Source organism: Jatropha curcas, chromosome 3, assembly GCF_041381405.1.
Source record: "Jatropha curcas cultivar XTBG-Jc1 chromosome 3, XTBG_Jcur_1.0, whole genome shotgun sequence".
Lineage (NCBI taxonomy): Eukaryota > Viridiplantae > Streptophyta > Magnoliopsida > Malpighiales > Euphorbiaceae > Jatropha > Jatropha curcas.
In genome coordinates this window covers 451,511-473,790 of record NC_143153.1, presented here as the reverse complement: position 1 = coordinate 473,790, position 22,280 = coordinate 451,511, and the positions used below count along the sequence as shown (strand labels likewise).

The window sequence follows — 22,280 nt, the reverse complement described above, 5'->3', positions numbered from 1 at the left end:
GAAGGATTGAAAGTTAAGGGCAGGGTGCCTTTAGCTAAGTCCTTTCTTTATGATGCACCCTCTCTATGTTACAAAGCAAGAGATCTTAACGACCCAAAATGGAGAGCTAGAATTTATTACATACACTCGTATGTAATAAATTAAGAAAAATCAATATACCTAATAAGGGATTGACTTGTTTAGACCGCATGAATAATTCCATTAGTACACCAAGTTGGTGAAAATAAGAATTTTGTTGGAACGATGGTATTTTTAATTATACATACATTGCTAGAAAAAAAAAAAAAAAGATAAGTAGGAATAATTTTTTAAAATTTCCTATTTTTATAGATTTGATCGATAGATGAAATCATAAACCTGATTTAGGTAAGTATAATCTACCTGATAATATGTATAAAACTTGCCTCAATCGGTCTATATGCACATTTATGGACCAAATCAAGCAAATAGATAATCTAACTTATGGTGATTAACCCCACGAGTGCTCTTTATTACTGATCTATTCCCGTTCGGATTTAGTTAATGGTATTTTAATAATAGTAATGAGTTTTGTTCCTTTTAGTTTATAATCATAATTGAAATATTTTTGAATTAATTATATTAATTGAAAATTAAATAAATAATTATTTTATTTGCATACGTGTCTTTATGATCGGGCCAAAAATAATATTCAGCTAAAACTTTTCTAATAATGACAATCACAAACTATTAGGAATCCGATGATTTTACAAATAAAGTTGATTTATAAATAATAAAATTTATTCTTAAACTAATTAAAAAATTTTTAAAGTATATTTATCCAGGTTGTTTTAATGTTTGAAAATATTATTTCTAATATTCTTAGAGTATTACTAGTAAATGAATCATAATTTATAGTAAAAATAGATGAGTAAAATGCCAAACTAAGAGCAAGCAGCAAGAAAAACATTGAGCCGCCTTGTGAAACAGGAAAAGGAAAACACACACAACGACCAAATGTTAGGAGGAGGACGAGGTGGATGGGGCCCATCTCACCAGAGACAAGCCAGAATGGCAGTCCCATTTCCTCTTCTTCTTTTCTTTCCTTTTTTTTCTTCTTTAAATTATCATATCATTAAATAATTCTTGAATTATAATTTTTATTTTTAGTCCCTGTTTGTTTGTTTGTTTGTTTTAGCGATGTATTTTTAGTTAAGTGTTAGGTCCCTCCAAAACTCTTCGTCCAACTCAAGAGCCACTAACACAGCCACAAACTGAACTCAGAATCCGAAGGTACAAAGGAAGTGCAGAACCAGAGCTAACCCATTTCTTTGCGTCTTTTAAGGCAAGCTCTGTTCTTTCTCTTGATAAAAATCTCACCTTTTTTGTTTTCATTTTGTTGAAATGGATTGCTGGTCTCCTTCTGTTGCGATGGATGATGAGTTTGAGAAGCTCGTGATTCGGATGAATCCTCCCAGGTATTATTACGTTCATATTTCTTTGGTTTCTTTTTGGACAATTGGGGTTTCATTTTTATCGTCTTATTTTTTTCTTGAATTGAAGTAGGTTTGTTGTGTTTTCATGAAATTTTCATTTCTCCAGCTGAAATGGTGGGGCTTGAATGTTTTAGCCATATGGGTATGTGATTTTGTTTCTTGTTGATGCTTGAGTTGCAGGGTTACTGTTGATAATGTCTCGAGCAGGAAAGCCACTTTGATTAAGGTACTTGTTACAATCATTTGTATATAAATTTAATTTTTTATCATCATCTTATCAGAAAATCATTACTGGCTGAAATTTTGATTCCTTTATGTTATGTCTTTCAGGTTGATAGTGCAAATAAGAGAGGCAGTTTGTTGGAGGTGGTTCAGGTTTTGACTGATTTGGATCTTATAATTCGTCGAGCTTACATTTCTTCTGACGGGGAATGGTTTATGGATGGTTAGTTTTTTTGTCTCGTGTCTTTGATTTAGTTAGTTGTCTCTATAACTCATTGTTATATGTTTGGTTTCTTGTTTTCAATGGTTATTTTGCAGTCTTTCATGTCACAGACCAACAGGGGAATAAACTATCTGAAGATGATGTAGCTGAACGAATCCAACAGGTAGATCGGCAAACCCATTCTCCATTTTTAACATTTTATTTTCAAATAAAGAAAATTTGCAGAAAAATAGAAAGTATAATTCTACTATTTATTAAAGTCTCATCCCTTGGGTATGAAACTACGCTATTCTTCGCATCGAAAAATAATAGGAGAAAGAGGAAGATGCGCCGTATATCTTATAATGTACGCAGGGGTTAACTGCGGCACTATAGGAGTCCAATGTGACTGTGACATTGAAAGGCAGCTTAAATTGGTTTCTCATTATGACAGATTTTAGAGCACATAACTTGGAATATTGAGTGTTGATCATTGCTCTAGTCAATGGAGACCTTGCTCCTTTGAGTTCTTCTATTGGCTTAGATTTTTTCTTTTATGTTGTTATGTTTTCTAACCCACTCAAATTCTGAAAATAACTATGAGATGATGCCTAATTTTGTATTCAGTCTGAGTTTGGAAAGTCAATGTTTAAGGACCATTTAGAAAGAAAAAAAAGACACAAACAGTTCGCGGAATAGAGGAGAAATATGTTAAAACTTAAAAGGCCTTGGTCTATATAAGTCAAGGAGAAAACAGAACTAGCTTAATTGATGAATGCTTAACTTTTAGACTGCAAATTTTGCTGCTTTAATCACACTCCTTAATTTAAGACATATGTAAGTTGATACCAAAAAGACTAGACAAGGAAGAAGCAGCGATTAATTTCTGATAGAGTTGAAGGGGGGGGGGGGGGGGTCTACGATGTGATACTCAAGTATGACCCGGGGAGATACATGCTAACTATGGGTAGGAAGCAGGAACCATGTTTGATCTCTGTTCTGCACGTGAAATGAAAGTTTAGCAATATTATTTACAGAGCCATGTGAGTTCAAAGTCATGTTGATGAGTTGGTTTACATGTCACAGTCACTGGGGCCAAGAGCATGCAGCTTCCGGTCCTTGAGACGGTCTATAGGTGTCCAGGCTGCCACAGAAAATACAACCATTGAATTGACTGGAAGAGACCGCCCGGGCTTGCTCTCAGAAGTTTTTGCTGTTCTTACCGACCTCAAATGTAACGTGGTGGCTGCAGAAGTCTGGACCCACAATTCACGAATGGCATCTGTGGTTTATATCACAGATGAAGCTACTGGATTGCCTATTGATAATCCTGAGAGGCTCACTAAGATCAAACAGCTTCTCCTATATGTTCTCATGGGGGATAGAGATAAACGCAGTGCTAATACGGCTGTTTCTGTGGGTTCCACTCATAAAGAAAGGAGGTTGCACCAGATGATGTATGCTGATCGTGACTATGATATGGAAGATACAGAATGTGGGACATCAAATGAACGGCGCAAACCGCTTGTAACGGTAGAAAATTGTACAGATAAAGGATACACTGTTGTAAACTTGCGGTGTCCTGACCGCCCAAAGCTACTTTTTGATACTGTCTGTACATTAACAGATATGCAATATGTTGTCTATCATGCAACTATCATAGCTGAAGGTCCAGAGGCATATCAGGTGGTTCTAAATTCCCTCAAAATGCAGTGTCAAATATTCTGGTTGATTTCACTTTGCATTTATGCAAGTTGAACATTATTGCTTTCGAAAGTCAAAATTTGTTCTCAGTGTTTCTCATTCCCTTGCATTGTCAGGCTTATTATTTCAATTGGGGTCATTGTAATTGCTTATTCTTTCCTTGTCTTTTTTTTTTTTTTTTTTTGAAAATAAAAAAATAATAAAATCCAGCATATATCCCCTTGTTTTGACAAAACAAGTGCTTCTAAACGTAGCTGCATAGGATCTAATTTTTGTTTCTTGCTGTCTAGGAATATTATATCAGGCATATGGATGGGTCCCCTGTTAGTTCTGAAGCAGAGAGGCAAAGGGTTATCAACTGCTTGGAGGCAGCTATTAGAAGGAGAACTCCTGAGGTGTGAACATTTGCAAATTCAGTTTTGATGCTTGTTTCCAACTTTCTTGATATATGATTGTTATTGAATTCTTGCAATGCAGGGTATAAGACTAGAACTTTGTAGTGAAGACAGGGTCGGCCTTTTGTCTGAGGTGACTCGCATATTTAGAGAAAATGGTCTGTCAGTAACTCGAGCTGAGGTGACAACCAGGGGCTCGCAGGCTGTGAATGTTTTCTATGTGACCGATGCATCAGGATATTCAGTGAAGAGTGAAACAATTGAAGCAGTGAGAAAAGAGATTGGTCTAACCATACTTTGCGTGAAGGACGATGAACAATCAAGTCCACCGCAGGAACGTGGGAAGTTCTCGTTGGGTAATCTCTTTCGATCTAGATCAGAAAAGTTCCTCTATAACTTGGGTTTAATAAAGTCATATTCTTGAGCAGCTCATCAGCTAAGCTAGGTTCTGTCGTTTGCAGTAAATGCTGGTATAGTTTAGCTTAGTCATAGAACTTTTAGCTTCAGGTCAATCTGTTGTTGATCTTAGGTCCTTCCTGAATCTTGCCACAAATTTCAAACTTGTAAATCTTCTTTGTGAATATCTTTTTAGCTACCTTAGTCTCAAATGTCACTGTAAATACATACATCATTATTATATTCATGTGGGTTTATTAACCTCTTTTGTTCTATGGTGGCTTTTTATCACTAAGCCATCAAAATCATCAAAATCAACTTTCTGAATCAGTTTTCACTAAAGAATACAGCGGTGATGAGTCATGCTAAAAAAAAAAAAAAAAAAGAAAAGAAAAATTGTAACGTAAAGCAAAATGTTTTTGCTTTTTAAGCTTTTTCCTGAAAGGGGAAACTCATGGCCTTGATTGAGTAGGTAAAAGCAGTACAAATAAAAATGTTCACTGTGATTATCTCTACTGAAAATTTTAAAACGACAGATAAAAATGAAAGAAATATTATTTTAATTTAATTATGACAAACAGGAAAAATAGGACAGCTTAATTATGACATAACAGACAATGTGGGAAGTGTCAATTGGACATTAATTCAAATGGGAAAAGAAATGGACAATAACTCAAGATTACGAAATGATTAATTTAATAATAATATACTAATTAAAGAAGGGAAAGCGACAATTAACAAATGATAGTTAGTGGTCTGGTGAGTAATGATTTTGTAATTACGACTTTTTGCAAACAAAGAAACAACAACAACAACAACAACCAAGCGAAAAGGTCACCGACAGAATCTCCAAGTCTGAACGGAGCGTAGAGGGGGGAGGGGGAGGGGAAGTGGGGCCCCCCAACACGCAACTCCACGCCCACATGATGTGTCGCTTTCGCTTTTTGCCCCTGTTGTCTATGTACGCGTGTCAAGATCAGGATCACATAACAGTACAGCCGCCAGTGCAAATTGGGGTCCACTTGAACAGTGGCCAAGTTGCATCTGTTTTATTTGGTGGGGTCCAATTGGAAGATGAGGTCACGTGGCTGGGGATTCTATAGAATCCGCCTCGAAGCACGTGACTTTGAGTAGAATTTTTGGAGACCCAAATCCAAAGATGTCTATCTATCATGTCTTATCAGTTATTGTATTCTTTAAATTGTTGCTGAAACTTGAATGTATGACACGAATCAATCCGTCTTCTTCATATTTAAAGTTAATTAATTAAAGACCCAGTACTGAATCTTTAATTATCGAAAACGTTTAAAATGTAAATATTTCATTCTCCAAATAAGATAATAATAAGTCATTTCTTTCTTAATCGGAATTCTCCAATTATGAATATTGAGTCTATTTAAATATTCTAACTTTGACTTTGGTTTTTTTTTTTTTTTTAAGGACTCGGAAAAGATGGCTCCTCTTATATAATCCGTATTCCATAGTGCTTAAAAATACCACAACAGAATGAATTTCAACATTTCAAGAATTATTTTATTTCCCATTTAGTACACATGACTCGTGAGACTGAGATTCATAACAAAAGAAAAACAGCACAGGCCACATTGAGAAAGTCTGAAAGTGGCACGCTTGTTTTTAGATCTCCATAGCTTCAGGCTTCACTTCCCCACCCATCTGCCCAGCTTCAGGCTTGGCTTCACCGCTACCACCACCATCTTTGGAGCTGCTGGCAGTGGCACTTGCAGCAATAGCTGTCTTGCTTTTGCCTCTTTCTATATTGCCAGAAGGATCGGTTTCTTCAGGAGAGAGCTTCTGGTGACTAGTTTCTTTATGTTTTTTCCTGCAGGGAATCGTAGAGCAACAACACCAAACTCCAATCTCTAATAGTACCTCCATCTCTCCCCTGATTCACTCTACCAGTCATCAGACAAAAGTCCTTATAGTCAATTTCATAGCATTAGATATTTCTTTAACACCACAAATTAAATCCCTTTGCATTGGACCATTGTCTGCTGATAGGCCACAGTTAGGCCCAATTCCATCCTATTTATCAAATCAGTTCCACCATCATCAGCTCAGTAAAAGTATAGGCTCACCAAGGCATATTAACATTGTCTGTCCATTAGAACATTTGCAATCAGAGCTCACAGCCAGTAGGCAAATTGTCATACACAGATTAGAACAATGTGTAAACCCACAGAATCTCCATCGGTATCAAATGATGCCATCTCAATGTTATTAAGGAAAAATGACAATTCCGAGGACTAACTATCCTTGCTCAATATTTTCCATCCGTTACAATGTAAACTTTCAAAGAATAAACTTTCAAACTCAAGTCATCATACAAAAATGAAAAGCCCTCTGAATAGGGTTGGACGAAACAAAGTTCGCGGTTGAAGGAAATACATAGCTAGAATATCAGGACTCAGAGATTGGAAGCTCGCCGCAGTCACTGATCACCACCCTCTTTCTAGGGCGGTCTCCCCTGTCTGTCTCTTGTGACTCGATCAACTTCACAATATCCATGCCTTCCAAAACTTGTCCAAAAACTACATGTCTCTGATCCAGCCATGGGGTCTGCCATTTGCCAAATAAAGATGAATATATTAATACCTTGAATCAAACATGGAACATCTGTAATTACAAAATCTTCAGTCTTTACTAACTAACGAGCCCTTTCCTTCCTGAAATTGATCAGCAGAAACACAAAGGAGCACTAATAGAATATTATCTGTCCAACTAGAGGTGCATCAATACGGTTGCTCAAAATAGAAAACTGAGTCTATCACAAGCAATTGCATTAAATTTTAGGGGAAACTAAACCTCCTAACATTTGGCCTATTACACACTTTTCTACCTCAACACTATACTTCAATCCTTGATATATAAGATATGAATTTCTCATTAAATTTCAGTCCTTCAAATTTTGAATTCAACCACATCTCAGTCCTTGAAAATTTAAAATCGGACCTGAATTATATCATATAAACACTTTAATCCCTCAAACATATTTCACTTTTCACTAATGATAGTATAAATATTAAAGCATCTAATTTCGAAACAGTAGGACAATGAGTAGACCAAACCTCAAAGGGCCTATCAATTAACTAAAGTTTAAGCACATCATATTCTTCAAGTATATTTCATGATAACCATGTCAATCACATCCAGAAGAGAAACTGTACTTGAATGTAAAATAAAGATCAATCTTGCATTCTGATAATGATATAAAGATTCATATCACAACCTAACAAGCAATTACCCAGGAAGGACAGAGAAGAACTGAGCCTGGATAACCAGGAAAAACCAACCCTCAAAATATTCCTTTGATGTGCTGCCCCAAAGAGGAAGAAGCAGGAGAATTTTAGTGCATTTGCTATATCAAGTTTCTAATCTCTGAAGGCAGAGTGCTAGAGGGAGAAGAATATGTCTTTGTGATTCTTTTCTCCAGTAAACCTCTATAAGGAAAATTCTGGCCAATTGTTAGAGAACTAGATAGCCTATTCCTAGAAGAATTAAATATATCTCACTCAAACCTGAAATATAGGATTCTGGTAAATACACATATTATCGTATGCACGTAGAGAAGCAATTGTTCATGTATCTACATATGGAGAATTGATCTACCTTGACAGTGCAAATGAAGAACTGGCTACCATTGGTGTTAGGGCCTGCATTTGCCATACTTACAACTCCTGGTCCAACATGAGCCACTGCAAAACATTGCATGTTTCAGAACAGACGTGTAATGAAATATAAGGTATAATACTCGGCATAGAAAAGGGAAATGGCTACCAAGTGGAATTTAGAAGAACAAGTCAACAAATGCTTAGTTCTTCATCAAAATGAGATATGCTTGTTTAAACAACAAGGCATGAGATATGCATCAAGAAAATACAAAATTTTCAGACTGCTTATGCATTAACAAAATGAATATAATCAAAATACAAAAGTATCATATTTGTCAGTCCTCATCCACCCTCTGTCAAAGAAACTACTTTGGAAGATTTTACTGAGGACAGTGTTCTAACCCTATCGCAAGAGCAACATGGGATAAATTAAACTTACACTTGAAGTTTTCATCTTTGAATGTACGGCCATATATGCTTTTACCTCCAGTTCCCTGCAATGTTTTTCAAGCTCAGAGAATTAATATTTTGCAAATAAAGGACTCAAGCACCATGCTACTTGAAAGTTGTAGTAATGCATATGTACCAGACAAAAGAACTTCCTTTTCTAGAAATTGCACCTCTAGGTATTAGATTAAGTTATGCTTAGCACCAATGTGTTTTCCTCTTTCTCACACAACATAATGTTTCTAATGACAGATGGCATTCCATTGTTAATAGTGTTATTCAATAGGAATATGAAGCTGTAATGAGCTCAAGATTAAAATTACGCTAGAGACAAGACATACAAGGATCCATTGTATTATAAACGGTTTTCATTGGATTTTTCTCCACATACCATTTCTAGTGAGCTTAGAGAAAGCAGGCAACATGCCTTCTGATAATGCTAGCATGAACGAACACTACAAGACAAGGACTCATACCACAAAACAAATGGTGGATTAAAACTTTCAGCTACAATCAATAACACAAACAAATAAAAATAAAGGTCAGTCGATCATTTTAGTTATGCAAATGAGAGACCCTAAAGTGTGGAAGGAGTACCCACATTTCCTTTATCAAAGTCCCCTCCTTGAATCATGAAATCTTTGATGACACGATGAAATGCAGAACCTTTGTATCCAAAGCCCTTCTCACCTAATCAAGATAGCAAATTGAAATTAAATTATAACAGATTCCAAAGCCTGCCAGAGCAAAAGCAACCCAAAAAGGGGGGGACAAGCCAAAGAACTACACAACAAAGTAATTGACATAAAACATGGTTATACGTTACAAAAGTACCACCTGTGCATAAAGCACGGAAATTTTCTGCTGTTTGGGGCACATCATCGCCATACAATCCAATGACAATCCTTCCAACAAGTTTTGGCACGGGATTACCCACGCTTATATCAAAATACACTTTGTTGGTCACTTTGGATTGTAAATCTGCTACCTATAATCAAACATAAAGCATAAAACTTTAAACACACATAAGGGATTGTAATTCTTATATAATTCACATAGTACCAGAATCAAACTTTTAAATATAAATTGCAAGGCAATAATTGAATAAAACAGGCAGAAAAATCTACTAGTGGAACTGAAGAAAGCAATGCCGACAATCAATAGAACCTACAACAGAAGCAAAGCATAGAACCCCACATAATCCCAAACCTCAGAACTAGCTCGAATCGAGCTCAGAAGATGGGTTTTCCTCTGAGAAGAAGAAGAAGATATAGTAAGAGACGCGAGGCTCAGCGAGCCCGCGAAGAACAAGCTCGATGGAGACGACGAAACATTAACTTTCCCAGGAAGCTTGACTGCATTGCAAACAGGATTTAGCGCTTTAACCGGCGACACGTTTCGTGGACCTGGCAGGGAACCGATATTTGGCTGCAACCAAAAGAAGAAGAGAAGAAGAAAAATGAGATTGATAGTCAACGAAAGGAGATTGAAAGGGTGATTGGTTGCTGAGAAAACGAGGAAAAAAGAAGGGAATTACCAAAGTTGTGAAAGAAGCCGCCATTGATACTGCTCACAGAAGACTAGAAGAGAGAGGGGATTTGGTTTTGTTTTTGTAAGTTGAGTGGAGAAAAGGAAATACAAGATAGTGTGCAAATTACAATAATTGCATCTGGTTTTTCACAGAATGACAAATGCGTCCCTAAATTGGAAAATCCTCTATATTAGCACCTAAATTGAAATTTTCCTTGACCAAGATCCAAGCAATTAAGAAATTTATGTATCACTTACATATTAATTTTTTTAATAGACATTAATTATTTTATGAATTGCTCAAAGGAGAAATTAATGTAATAATATGGAAAGAAAATAAAATGGCCAATTCCAACAAGACCAGTTACTCATTATAATATTATCTTTACTGATAGATTAAAACCACTGCTTAGTGGACAAGATACTGGGCATTTAACAACTCAAAAATCTTAAAATATGTTTGATATGTAGTTTTTTTTGTTATCCTAGTGGATAGATTGTTGAAAAGGGAGAGGTAAAAGGGTGTCCGGATATTGTAGTTATATGCTTTTAAAGAAAGTCCAAATTTTGGTTTATTAAATCATTATTATCTCCCCATGGCAAATGGGTTGTTGAAGCCTTTGATTTCAGGTACTGTCCTCCCTCGCTATTACCACTCGTCACTTGTTGCTGTCACTCTGCCTATAAAGCTTTCAAATAAACTACCAGTCAGAGCCCCAATGGCTACCGCTGCCTCTGAACCTACCATCAAACCAAATTCTATCAAAATCATTGATTCACATCTTCATGTGTGGGCATCTCCTCAAGAGGTAACACCAACTCAGTAAACTCTTGTTTTTCGTTTTCATCAAATTTGTTTTCTTTGATTAAAAGTTCAGACCTTTACATTGTCTTTAAATCAATAAAGCGAGAAAGTAATTCGGCTTTTATAATTTTGCTCTGTCTCTGGTTTTTAAAGGCTGCAGACAAATACCCTTACTTCCCTGGCCAAGAACCCACTTTACCAGCACATGTAGAGTTATTGCTTCAGGTAATTTTCGTTTTATATATGTAAGTCAACATGGGTGTTCATATTTTATGATTTCTTGCTCACTTTATGTAATTTTTGACACCAAAAGTTAGATTCATTGTTTTGGTGTTTTGGTTTCTCGTTCAATTGCTTGATTATTTAGTTTAATACTTGGTGAAAATATATTGAGTGAAAATATATTGATGGATATTGTGATACCATCCACGATCTTCATGTGACTCTAGACTAGAAAATTGATACCTCCATTTTATATTGCCCAACTGTGATATTCTATAAGGACTTCTTTTTAGTGGTTTCCTATATTTCATTCTATAAGTAATTTTGATTTCTGAGAACCAGTTAGTTTTTGTTGTATTGCATATGGAGAGAGATTCCTCACGTCTTTGAAAACAATTCTTGATGAATCTTCGTCGTATCCCTTTCTAACTTAGATTGCTCTTTGTTACTCTTGCAGAACATGGAAGAAGCAGGTGTAGATGGTGCACTAATCGTGCAGCCCATTAATCATAAATTTGATCATTCTTTAGTGACAAGGTCTGTTAAGGTTACCCGCTGTTTGGACATTGATAACAAAATATTTAACCCAGTATACACATTACTATTTGTGTGTGAACTGCATTGTACAAATGTAGAATGAATAGAACATGTAAGGAGTTTGATGAAGCTGCAGCATATATGCTACAAGGATCTAGGAAATGGAATAATTAATTAGTGGTTAACCTCTTGTTACCTTAAGCCTGTAGGTCTTTTGGATTCCCATTGCACTTGTAATATGAGAGATTGAAAGAAATGTTGATGATCGTGTCTCAGGGGAAGCATGTTTCTTCTCCAATAATTTTAATCAATAAGAGAATTATATTAAACATATCATCCCCAAAAGTGATTTGTTAGTTCACATAGCCCTCATAGGACGATTCCAATTGCATTAGTTCTTTTCTTAATTTACTCCAATTGGTTTCCACCAAATTGCTAGAAAGTATCACCTAATTCCCAAATTTTTGTTTGGACAGTGTCCTCAAGAAATATCCAACCAAGTTTGTTGGCTGCTGCCTTGCAAATCCTGCAGAAGATGGTAGTGGAATTAAGCATCTGGAAGAACTTGTCTTGAAGGTCTAGTCATGTTATATGATAACCAACTAATGTCTTTGCGAAATGAGAAATCATTTTGACACTTTTTCCCTTATCTTTTCATGCTAGGATGGTTATCGTGCTGTTCGCTTTAATCCTTATTTATGGCCATCTGGTCAAAAGGTAAGAGTCCTTTAAGGTACAAATTATTGTTGATTGCTAGCCTGAATTTTCTAGTCTTGATTGGATCAAGTGGCTCAGTATTTTGAGGGTATCATCCATGCAGATGACAAATAATATTGGGAAGGCATTGTTTTCTAAAGCAGGAGAACTTGGAGTACCGGTTGGTTTTATGTGTTTTAAGGTACTACATATTTCCTCAACCTAAAACCCTTGAGTAGTTTGATGCAACATTAGTTTTTCGTTGCAACTGTCTGGGGTGACATTGACAAGATAAAAATTTCAGGGACTCAAACTTCATATTGAAGAAATTCAGGAATTATGTACAGAATTTCCTTCAACAGTTGTATTGCTTGATCATTTGGGTTTCTGCAAACCACCAATGTTAGTCCTCTTTGTATTTTGCTTAATTAGATGGAGCTTTTCAATCTTCGACCGTATAAAAAGTTGCATATTCCTTGTAGAAATGATGAAGAAAGTCTTATCTTCTCTGAGCTTCTAAAGCTATCCAGATTCCCACAAGTATGGTTTTATATTAAATGGATTTCAATTTTTGAGTTTTGAAAGCTGATTCTTTAGTAGTAATATGAATCTTTGTAATGGCAGGTGTACATAAAATTTAGTGCCCTATTCAGGGTATCGAGAATTCCATACCCATATCAAGATCTATCACCCCTTCTGTCTCAAGTGGTCTCTAGCTTTGGGGCAAACCATGTAATGTGGGGCAGGTAACTCTTCTGCTAACTAAGAAATTACACAGAGAAGATAGAAGTTGAGAGTGTGAACAGAAATATTAATGGAAAATTTGGAAATAATTTTATTTTGCAGTGATTTTCCATTTGTAGTTCCAGAATGTGGTTATAGTGGAGCAAAAGAAGCAATATATCATATTGCCAGACAAGTAGCTTTATCATCGTCTGATTTGGAATGGATCATGGGGAAAACTGTCATGCAACTCTTCAAAAGCCAATGGCTTCCATAAGCAAATATTTATGTATCCATCCAACAAGAGTCATTAGATATGGAAAAAGCACTACCTAAATTTACAATGTTTTATTTATTAAACTCTTGTAATTTTTCATTTTCTCTCAAGTTAATTAAGCCTTCAAGTTCTTAGTATTTAATTTTTAGAATTATAAAATTATAAAAATTGCAGTACTAATTAGTAAATAAATTATAGTACTAGAAAAGTTTATTATCCACACACCAGAGTAATTTTATTCATTGACAAAAGAACAATCCAGAAAAGCCTCAGAACCGAAAACATACGAATATATTAAATTATTGATTGACAGATATTTTCTACCGACCTATACAGATACCCTGTTAGTGTTACTGTGCTCCACAACATAAATAGAATTTCCGGGCACTTTTACCCGCCCTGATCTATGATATATCAGTAAAAGGAAGGTTAAAAAAAATAAAAGAAAGGATTAGTCTACAAAAACTTTACCCCGACTGCTTTGAGCCTTTACAACTTGCAAATGAGCAATATGCTAAATAAATTACACAACTCAATTGGTTAATCTTCGATCCGTTGGATTTCACCCATCATGATTCGATTGCTTGTTACTTTAAAACCAAGGAGAGCCGGATCAATTTGCCTCCCTTTTTTGCCTTTCTTTTTGCCACCTCGGCCCCCTTGTGCTCCATCTGATGATTCTGATCCAGTTGCTGTCATGTGGACTTCTGGAGCAGGGGTTTTCTTGGCATTACTTTTAAGCATGTCTATAAATGATGGCTCTGACACATCAGCATCCCCGCAAGATGAGGTTCGCCGGAAGCGCACATCTTTCTTTCCAGATGCCGTGATGTCAGCACCCTGGTTCACTGGATTCCCCCCTTAAAAACATGAAGGGTCAAATTATTACTTGAGCATCAGCGATATACACAAATAAAAACCAGAATGACATTCGCCGAGATGTCAGATAAAGAGAAAAGCAGGTGGGGGTGGAAGCATACCCTCAATGCCACTTGAACTTTTGCCCATGGTAACTGTATCTGAGACCAGCTCAGACAGTCCTTCTTGAGATGATGAAGCCCGCGGAACAGGTGGCCGTCTCAATAATATATTCTCAGGTCCTTTAGATAGTGCAGGCATCCTGTCAAATGGAGCGTGCATCCTTACCAGTAAGGAAAAGATAATTAAGAGCCACTAAGAACTTATTGCAGCTATACCTAAATCCTAAATACAGCAGGAGTGTGAATCCAGGATTGTTCAATCAACAGCAAAAAGAATTCAGTGAGAAACTTACTGATTTATGGTAATATCTTCACCAAATGAATTTTGTGGTCCAACCTTTTCATCATAAAATCCTGCATTCCCACAGCAAAGAATATTTAGAACAATATTTGCATAAATAAGAAGCATGAATTTCAAAGGAAAAAAAAAAAAAAAAGAAAGAAAAGTTACCAGAAACACCAAGGGAAGAGTGCCTGCCAAGAGTGTTAAATGGAACCTCACCATGATCTGCAGCAGCCATCCGTGTTTGCTCAGCTAAATTGTGAATCTCAGTAACTGAATTCTTTGTCATACCCTGGTTTTTGGACCCGTATTTCCTTCCTTCTAATTCTAGGTACTCTCTATTGATAGATGACTTATCAATGAAATTAGATTCTTTAAGAACTGCATGAGAAGGCTCATTAATGCCTAACAAAGATGAATTCCCCTCAAACGTTGCTCCAGATTCAGATCTAAATAATAATTTTTCTGTGCTTCCCAAATTGCTGACCCGTTCACCCACTGGAGTAACCTCTACTGGTTCACCAACGTTAGAACCATAAGATCCTACCACAAATGAGTTGTTCAGACTGGCTTCTCGATCTGACGTAACAGTGAAATGGTGATCTGAAGCGCTTGATCCAGAATATAAGCCTGACAGTGACCTCTTCTCAAAAGATATTCCATCATTAATGTGTAGCGAATCTGCAGGCTGATGGCCTGCTTTCTGATGGAGCAATTCCATTAACAGTCGCCTTGACTTGTCATCATCTGACCCATCTGACATCCATAAACTTGGATCTTCAGAAGCCATTTTAGTGTCAGTCTCCCATTTCTGCCTCTCAGCATTGATGTGCAATTGTTGCATTCTAGATTCCATCCAGTCATTTGCTAGTGGGCCATTGCTTTCAGGCCAGCGGCCATCGATTGCATCCAAATGTGAGGCGTGGAATTGGTTAGGAACCATAGGGTGATGAGGATTATGAGGATGGCTGCCAGAAGGTAATGTTCCCACTTGACCAGCAGATTGCATTCGTGTGCTCAACTCCTGCATATCTAAACCATGTGCATGAACCATAGCATTTATAACATCCATATTCATCCCAGAAGCACCAGCAGGCAAAGACAGGGACCTCTCAAATGGCATTGAACCAGGTTCAAAAAGCCCTTGCCGTAGTCGGTCTTGAAATGAGAGGTTTCGCTCAAGGTGACTCAGCTGGTCCTCATGTGGTGGCCTCTGCTGACGCTGATAGAAGTCCAATGGACTAATTCCTGAAGAGTGAGATCTATGGTTACCGCCAATACTCCTAAGGAACTGATCATTTTCATTAACTGGCCAAACAGAATCAATATGTCTCTCCTCTTCCACATTTATCTGCTGTCTCAATCCTAGTGGAAACTGCCTTGCTTGCAACTGTTCTTGAAGAATCTGATGCTCCAAAGTTTGCATTTGCCCATGTTGTGCACGTGATAGGAGCTCAAACAAGTCTCTCTGCTGATCTTGCTGTGGTGTCTGACCAAATTTTGCTTGAGTAAGCTGTTCTACAGCAGGAACAAAGTGTCTTTGGGGATGATGAGACCGTTGTTGCAGCTCATGCAGAAGTTGCTGCTCCAACAGGACTTGATCAAGGACATTGTTAGCTCTAATAGGATCGATACGCGAATGTGAAAGGACAGGGTCAGACATTTGACCATGCAGCAATTGCTCAAAAAGCACTTGCCGAGCTTGTGATTGTTGTCGTTCCTGCAAAAGCTTTTGCTGTTGATGAAACTGCTGCTGTTGCTGTTGCTGTAACTGATGTTGCTGCTGAAGTTGAATCTGCCGCTGTTGTTGGAGCTGCTGCTGTTGCAGCTGAAGTGCCAAAAGATGTTCCAGATCAGGCACAGGATGGTTGGCCAATTGTTGATGGTGAATAAGATTCTGACCTGGCACGTGATCTAAAAGTGATTCATTTAAGCGTGAATGTGATGACAACATATTTCGCTGTTGTAGCTGCTGCTGCTGAAATTGCCGTGGCATAAGCTGCTCTGCTAGATCAAAATGATTATGCTCTTGTTCAACACGTGACAAATGACGAGCAGCAGTGGATTCTTGAAATGAGTTGGGGATAGAAAGCATATCTTGTCTATAAACATCGGACCATTTCTCTGCAACAGAAGCTGGCTCAGTCATAGCACCATATGGGGCAGTCCTTCCCAGACTTGAAGGCACATCAGATGACTCGGTCTGTCTAGCTTGAGAGCCTTCAAGCTCAGACCAGAACAAGCCAAAAGGGTGCAACTTATCACTTTGACCAGGTTCTGTCAATTTATTTGGAAGAGATGGGTGGCCATTAGATTTTGCCAAAGGGTCATGACCATTTCCGGATGATTGGACAGTAGGGTAGCCACTACTGCCAGGTCTTCCCGGAAAAACAATCTCTGGAAAATCATAACAGATTATCAGAATAGGATATAAGAAGAAACCTTGTCAGTATGATCAGAAGTCTTTCAATTTTACTAAACAATCCAAAAGATAATAGTAAAAAACAAGAACAAACCTTCATCTTGAGCAACAAAATCATGAAAGCTTTGACCCTCTGAGTGTGGCAGTTGAAGTGGATTCTCTGGCTCAGTCATTCTTGCTTGAGCATGCTGGGCTGAGAGAGTACTCAAGTCAGACAAAGGCTGGCATAGGTCATGTACTGAAGATGGATCGGTATTTTCAGGAGCAGGAACAGCAGGTAAACCAGGTTCCAAATTTCCTCCCAAAGCCCCAGACTGCTCCATCTCAGAACTAGGATACCCTCCCCTCAGTTTCAAGTGTGGCATGATCTCACCCAAACTTTGGAATGGTGCACCTTCAGGAGCATCTGCCAAGCGGATTGGCAACTCCATCCCAAAATAGCCTTCTTCAAACCACATGACGATATCAGCTCCAAGAAATGGCCCTTGAGTCTGTCCATGGGGATCAACATAATAGAAATACAAATCCTCAGGTGGCATGCTCCTTTCAAGGTCTTTTCCCTCATTTTTATTTGCCAAGTTCGACATGGTGCCAAAATGATCTTGATCAGGGGAGGGGAGAACAAATAGAGAGTTTGAATCATCAGGAAGCTTAGACTGAACAGCAAAAGAAGAGGTGGAATCAACATCATCGGAAAGAAACTGTCTAGTCAAAACAGAGTCCACTGTCTGCCCATTTTTGCCAATATCAAGTTCAGAACCAGGATGAAAAGAAGTGCCAATCTCTGTCGCACTCCAAACACTATTGCTTTCCAAAACTGTAGCACTGACTCCATCAGCCATAACCTTGCTCGCTTCTTGAAGATTAACCTCTTTTTCTGGAACAATAAATAATCACTTTCATTCAAATGTAAAAGGACACAAACACAATACTCTACTATTACAAGAATATAAGAAGATTTTATGTGCATCGCATATAATGGCAACATCAATGTAATGCTCACCATTTAATGCATTTACATGTGAATCATGATTCCACAAGGAATCATCACCACCAGCTTCATATGCACCATTGTTCATAGCTTCTTGAAAAGAATCAGCAGTCTCTTCAGAGGCAGCAGAGGGAAGGATAGTCAGTTTCCCCTCATTAGATTCGTCATCTCCAACTGTATGCAAACAAGGAACATACAGGAAAATTCAGATAAAAGCAACAAACATAGAAAAATTGTTCAAGTGATTGAACCTAAAATACCTGAAACGTTCTCAGTTGACCTCCCTTTTCTAAATGAATTGTACAACACCCCGCTGCTTGTGATCTTCCCCTTCCAGATGTCAGTAAGTACAGCCTGTCAGAATTACAAACCAAATAAAGGTCAAGGAAGAATTAAGTCAAGTAAAACCTTTTACTCAAATGAAACATCGTCATGATGTAGATAGATAAATTAATTGTGGGAAGCAATCAATTACCTCCTCTTCAGGATCAGGAGCAACAAAAGCCAGTGGTTCACTAATTCCAATCTGTGTTATTGGTAAAGATTCCTCCATCTCATCAGGCATGTCAGCAAAAGATGAATCCACCCTCTGCCGACGATAAATGTCAAGAAGCTTACCCCGGGGATAGCAAAATGTATCCACTTTATGGTTTGGCTTTCCAATGACACTTCCACTTTTGTGGAAAAGAGAAGCAATAGCAGTACCTGCAGATGAAGACTTACCAATGGCATTTGCCCTTCCTCGTCCTAGTGTAAACCCCAAATTTGAACCATCACCCCGACCTCTCTCAACTCCAAATCCAGGTGCAGCACGGTAGGTAGAGGAACCCATAGAATGAACCTCCATTCTATGCCGTGGTCTCCACTTATCACGAGATTCTGAGTCACGCTCAGAAGATGAACGGTTGCTAACCATAGACGATTGATTGTCATGGTGAGCATCTTCCTTCTCTTTCTCCGCATCTGTCCTTTTCTCAGTTCGAGATTCCTTCTCTTTGTCATCAGGACCCCACCTAGATGACCATTTGCTATCCCTGCGTGCTTCATGCCCAGAGTTACGGTTACTACTATCATGCCAACGATCAGGGGAAGGCAAAACTCTATTTTCCATTGTTTCTCTGATTGAAACACTGTCTACACGACGGTCAGTTTTCCTACGATCCCTTCGAGCACTGAGTAAACCAGTTTCTCTTTCTTCTTCACGCCAGCGGCGGCTACCTTCATTCTCAGTAGCAATCCTTCTCCAATCTTTTTTGTCCTCAGTTCCATCCAAACGCCAACCATCCTTCTGGCTAAGATCGTTGGAATTTCCAAGAGATGCTGAAGTTAGACCACGCATGTCCTGTCATGAACATACCCATGGAAAGTGAACAGCAGGAAAAAATGCTATTGACGTCAGTGAAAGAAGGAAATAATCAAAAAAATGGGCTAGAACAAATGGCAGACATAAAACATGTAGCCTAAAGGTCTAGGTCTTGCTACACGACTCCCTAATAGAACATTTTGCATTAATCTCTCAAACGTGTCAGAAGAATGAAGACTACCAAAAAAAAAAAAACAGGAATTTGAGATTTTATGCCTTCATAAGCTTTAGAATAACTTGGAGATTGGAGATTGGAGATGGGAACATCCAATAAACAACAATAGCACAGCTCTTCTTCTCAAAATTTCACTTGTAGGAGTAGGCCCCAAAGTACAGAAGACACAATAAGCATTAAAAAAAATAATTTAAAATTAAGGCAGGCATACATATTCTGATTTTATGCAATGTGTGAGGCAGCAAAATGAAAACAACATGAAAAGGTCCCAGTTTCAATGTTTTGATACATTCAATACGTTAATAGAAGTGGAAAAGGTGAAGAAGTTATCAAGATATGCAAATTCCAGATTTACGAAGCCACAAAATGGAGCAAAAGAATGTTAAACCAAAAGTGAGAGAGGAAGCTTTATGTGTGTGACAAACAGATTTAATGCGTCAATACAGCAAGATAGAATCTCAAAAATAGTTATCTCGATGAAGCTGCAATATACCATCTTGGTCTCACTTGGTTTGGTATAAAGCCACTGAGGAGATAAAGGTATACTGCTTTCTGACGCCACTTGATCTGTAATAAAAGATCAACAGTTTACTTACATGGGAGAGGGCAAAACCAATAACACCAAATTGCTAAAAAATTGAAAAAAAAAAAATCAAATTTTGTCAAGAAAAAACAAAGAAGATTGAACTACCTTTTGTCTCATCATGTAATGCTGCAGAAACCTTTTCCTCATCACTTCCAGAAGCTTCAACTGTCACAATGTGAAGATAAATAAAACCAAAAGAAGAGTTACATATTTGAAGCTTATTCAGAAGGAAATACTATGCTTAGCTATGACTAAACCACAAATAAACAGAATGATAAGCTTATTGGTCCATTTCATAATTCAAGCACATAAAATCAAACTTAATTAGGCATGCAACATAATAAATGCAAATTTCAATTATTAACAACAACAGAAATACTAAAATGGCTTAAATGTTGACCTTCTCAGCACTCTGGATTGGTTTTTAAAATTAGGAACCTAAAAAATGACATATATAATAAAACTGCTTAGAAGCAGCAGTTGATGAAGATTAAACGACTGTCAATAGATCATAAATTGTACACACATATAAACAAGCAAATCAATCAGTACTGAGAAAAAAATTAATAACCTAATTAAAAATTAAAGAATTGATATTCATTAGCACCAACTAACTTATGAAATTGGCACTAAATACAAATAAATGATTCCGAAAAAAGGAAAGAAGATGAAGCAGAAAGGCAAGGCCTAATAAACTGGTCTATTCAGATCAACAAAACCAAAAACCTAACATTAACTTCGAATCAGTTAAATGCAAGAGATGGAAAAATAAATTACAAAAACAAAGTTACTAAAAGAGTACCTTTAGGGTTCCAGGAGTGATCGGATTGCTTAGATAAGAGGAGATCGTCGGGCAGATCGAGCTTTCCTTCAGCCATCAGACGGTCAAGTAATGGAGGAAGGGCAAAAGCTAAAAACGATTGAGAAAGGTAATGAGAGAGAGAGGGAGAGAGAGAGTGTGTGTGAAGATCGAAAGAGGAATCAGATAGGGAAGAGTAAGAGGAGGAGAAAGGGCTTCGGAGTAATTACAAATTTGGATAACAGAGGAGAAAGTACAACAACAAGAAGAAATCTGCCTTGAATTAGGGTTTTCGAGCTCTGATGGAAAATTACTTTTGTGTGTTGCAGAGAGAGATAGAGAAAAAAAGGGCGACGGTGCCGATTGAGAGAGAGAGAGAGAGAGAGAGGAGAAGAAGGGGGCTGGGCTTGGCTTGCTTGGGTGGTCAGAACTTGGAACAGCGGAATCAATTAAATCAAGTGAAAAATAAATTTAGCAAAAGCTGCAATGAATTAAAATTTTTAATTTTTATTTGAAATTTATCTCTATTGTTTAAAAATAAATAAATAATATATATATATATAGCTAACAATAAGTGCATATATGACTTCACAGGTTCGACAATTTCTTTTTATTTTAAGTGTTTTATGTTGATAACTCTTTAATTTTATAATTTTTTATAATTTTATTAAAATTATCTCATAAAAAATAATTTTATCACAATTATGGTACTGGATTTTTTTTAATCATTATGGTACTGAATTTTCTTTTTAGTTTAATTAACTAAAAGTTTTATTTTATTAAAAAGAAAAGAAAAGTTTCACAACTTTAACCTATATATAATAATCATATTTAATATGTAAATTATTAAAATATTTTAATATAAAAATTATATCCATATCCAATGCACATAATCAACACTAACATCTAAAATTGAATGTATAATTTGTAAAAATAAATCTATTTAAAAAATGGAAGTTTAATATTAAAAAGAACTGCCACTGTGCTTTTTTAAAATTAATCATCAATAGATGTAATCATAATTTTTAGCGTGACAATTTAAATCCTAAATTTTTTATTTATCACACAATGAGTGAAAATTCAACTGCATTTCATATTATAAACTTGTTATAGCATATACTTGCAAATGAAATATAGGTAGAAATAATTTGAAAGTAAATTCAAGATTATATGAAAATCCATAAAGTATAGCAAGCAATTACTGAGCAAGGGTCAACCAGTCAAATATAATATGATTGATTTTCTCACTTATATAAAACGTGGAACACGTTGAATTTGAATAATCTCAATTCTACAGTGTTATTCAAGCTTATTCAACCACCTACCAATAATAAAAACTACCAACAAACTTCACCAGATTGGGTCGGACCAAGATACAGTTGGACCACTGGGTGACTGGAATAGCCCAACTCCTCAGAGAAATGCCAGTGACCATGTGAAGG

At 36.9% G+C, this 22,280-nt stretch overlaps 4 protein-coding genes across 8 annotated transcripts; 2 read left to right on the top strand and 2 right to left on the bottom strand.

Annotated features, from left to right (window-relative positions):
- Positions 1-1,122: 1,122 nt before the first annotated feature.
- LOC105644850 (ACT domain-containing protein ACR4) lies at positions 1,123-4,646 on the top strand. Its single transcript, XM_012230340.4, has 7 exons — positions 1,123-1,436; positions 1,635-1,680; positions 1,785-1,899; positions 1,995-2,062; positions 2,965-3,564; positions 3,873-3,977; positions 4,060-4,646. The coding sequence occupies exons 1-7, from the start codon at positions 1,363-1,365 to the stop codon at positions 4,399-4,401; spliced, it is 1,350 nt and encodes a 449-aa protein (XP_012085730.1). The 5' UTR covers positions 1,123-1,362; the 3' UTR covers positions 4,402-4,646.
- Positions 4,647-6,585: 1,939 nt separating this feature from the next.
- Positions 6,586-10,146, bottom strand: PNSL5 (cyclophilin 20-2). Of its 2 annotated transcripts, none has more exons than XM_089719619.1 (7): positions 9,987-10,146; positions 9,647-9,877; positions 9,287-9,437; positions 9,051-9,139; positions 8,442-8,496; positions 8,001-8,086; positions 6,586-6,950 (listed from the first exon to the last, which is right to left on the bottom strand). In XM_089719619.1, exons 1-7 carry the CDS (start codon positions 10,008-10,010, stop codon positions 6,792-6,794), a joined length of 795 nt encoding a protein of 264 aa, XP_089575745.1. In that variant the 5' UTR covers positions 10,011-10,146; the 3' UTR covers positions 6,586-6,791. The 2 variants fall into 2 exon arrangements, with proteins under 2 accessions (XP_089575745.1, XP_089575746.1); XM_089719620.1 differs by having other exon boundaries at positions 9,659-9,877.
- Positions 10,147-10,333: 187 nt separating this feature from the next.
- LOC149497270 (catalytic/ hydrolase) lies at positions 10,334-13,381 on the top strand. 2 transcript variants are annotated; one of them, XM_089719617.1, is made up of 10 exons: positions 10,354-10,788; positions 10,938-11,009; positions 11,464-11,543; positions 12,020-12,119; positions 12,207-12,260; positions 12,364-12,441; positions 12,544-12,641; positions 12,722-12,779; positions 12,864-12,985; positions 13,086-13,381. In XM_089719617.1, the coding sequence occupies exons 1-10, from the start codon at positions 10,576-10,578 to the stop codon at positions 13,237-13,239; spliced, it is 1,029 nt and encodes a 342-aa protein (XP_089575743.1). In that variant the 5' UTR covers positions 10,354-10,575; the 3' UTR covers positions 13,240-13,381. The 2 variants fall into 2 exon arrangements, with proteins under 2 accessions (XP_089575744.1, XP_089575743.1); XM_089719618.1 differs by lacking the exon at positions 12,544-12,641 and having other exon boundaries at positions 10,334-10,788; positions 12,672-12,779.
- A 130-nt stretch (positions 13,382-13,511) lies between these two features.
- Positions 13,512-21,280, bottom strand: LOC149497269 (uncharacterized). 3 transcript variants are annotated; one of them, XM_089719614.1, is made up of 11 exons: positions 20,842-21,280; positions 20,145-20,204; positions 19,947-20,020; positions 18,391-19,257; positions 18,176-18,269; positions 17,928-18,089; positions 17,019-17,801; positions 14,671-16,899; positions 14,513-14,573; positions 14,220-14,380; positions 13,512-14,099 (listed from the first exon to the last, which is right to left on the bottom strand). In XM_089719614.1, the coding sequence occupies exons 1-11, from the start codon at positions 20,915-20,917 to the stop codon at positions 13,780-13,782; spliced, it is 4,887 nt and encodes a 1,628-aa protein (XP_089575740.1). In that variant the 5' UTR covers positions 20,918-21,280; the 3' UTR covers positions 13,512-13,779. The 3 variants fall into 3 exon arrangements, with proteins under 3 accessions (XP_089575740.1, XP_089575741.1, XP_089575742.1); XM_089719615.1 differs by having other exon boundaries at positions 14,220-14,359; XM_089719616.1 differs by having other exon boundaries at positions 19,961-20,020.
- Between the last annotated feature and the right edge of the window lie 1,000 nt (positions 21,281-22,280).

Excerpts from the sequence above, each read along its gene's own strand:
- LOC105644850 (XM_012230340.4), top strand. The coding sequence starts at position 1,363 with ATGGATTGCTGGTCTCCTTCTGTTGCGATGGATGATGAGTTTGAGAAG. Across the intron at positions 1,900-1,994 it reads CGGGGAATGGTTTATGGATG|TCTTTCATGTCACAGACCAA; the intron begins GTTAGTTTTTTT and ends GTTATTTTGCAG. Across the intron at positions 2,063-2,964 it reads TAGCTGAACGAATCCAACAG|TCACTGGGGCCAAGAGCATG; the intron begins GTAGATCGGCAA and ends TACATGTCACAG.
- PNSL5 (XM_089719619.1), bottom strand. The coding sequence starts at position 10,010 with ATGGCGGCTTCTTTCACAACTTTG. Across the intron at positions 9,878-9,986 it reads CGGCTTCTTTCACAACTTTG|CCAAATATCGGTTCCCTGCC; the intron begins GTAATTCCCTTC and ends TTTTGGTTGCAG. Across the intron at positions 8,497-9,050 it reads GGGACTTTGATAAAGGAAAT|GGAACTGGAGGTAAAAGCAT; the intron begins GTGGGTACTCCT and ends AAAACATTGCAG.
- LOC149497270 (XM_089719617.1), top strand. The coding sequence starts at position 10,576 with ATGGCAAATGGGTTGTTGAAGCCTTTGATTTCAGGTACTGTCCTCCCT. Across the intron at positions 12,120-12,206 it reads TGGAAGAACTTGTCTTGAAG|GATGGTTATCGTGCTGTTCG; the intron begins GTCTAGTCATGT and ends TTTTCATGCTAG. Across the intron at positions 12,642-12,721 it reads GGTTTCTGCAAACCACCAAT|AAATGATGAAGAAAGTCTTA; the intron begins GTTAGTCCTCTT and ends TATTCCTTGTAG.
- LOC149497269 (XM_089719614.1), bottom strand. The coding sequence starts at position 20,917 with ATGGCTGAAGGAAAGCTCGATCTGCCCGACGATCTCCTCTTATCTAAG. Across the intron at positions 18,270-18,390 it reads CTCCTGATCCTGAAGAGGAG|GCTGTACTTACTGACATCTG; the intron begins GTAATTGATTGC and ends TAATTCTGACAG. Across the intron at positions 17,802-17,927 it reads ACATGTAAATGCATTAAATG|AAAAAGAGGTTAATCTTCAA; the intron begins GTGAGCATTACA and ends TTATTGTTCCAG.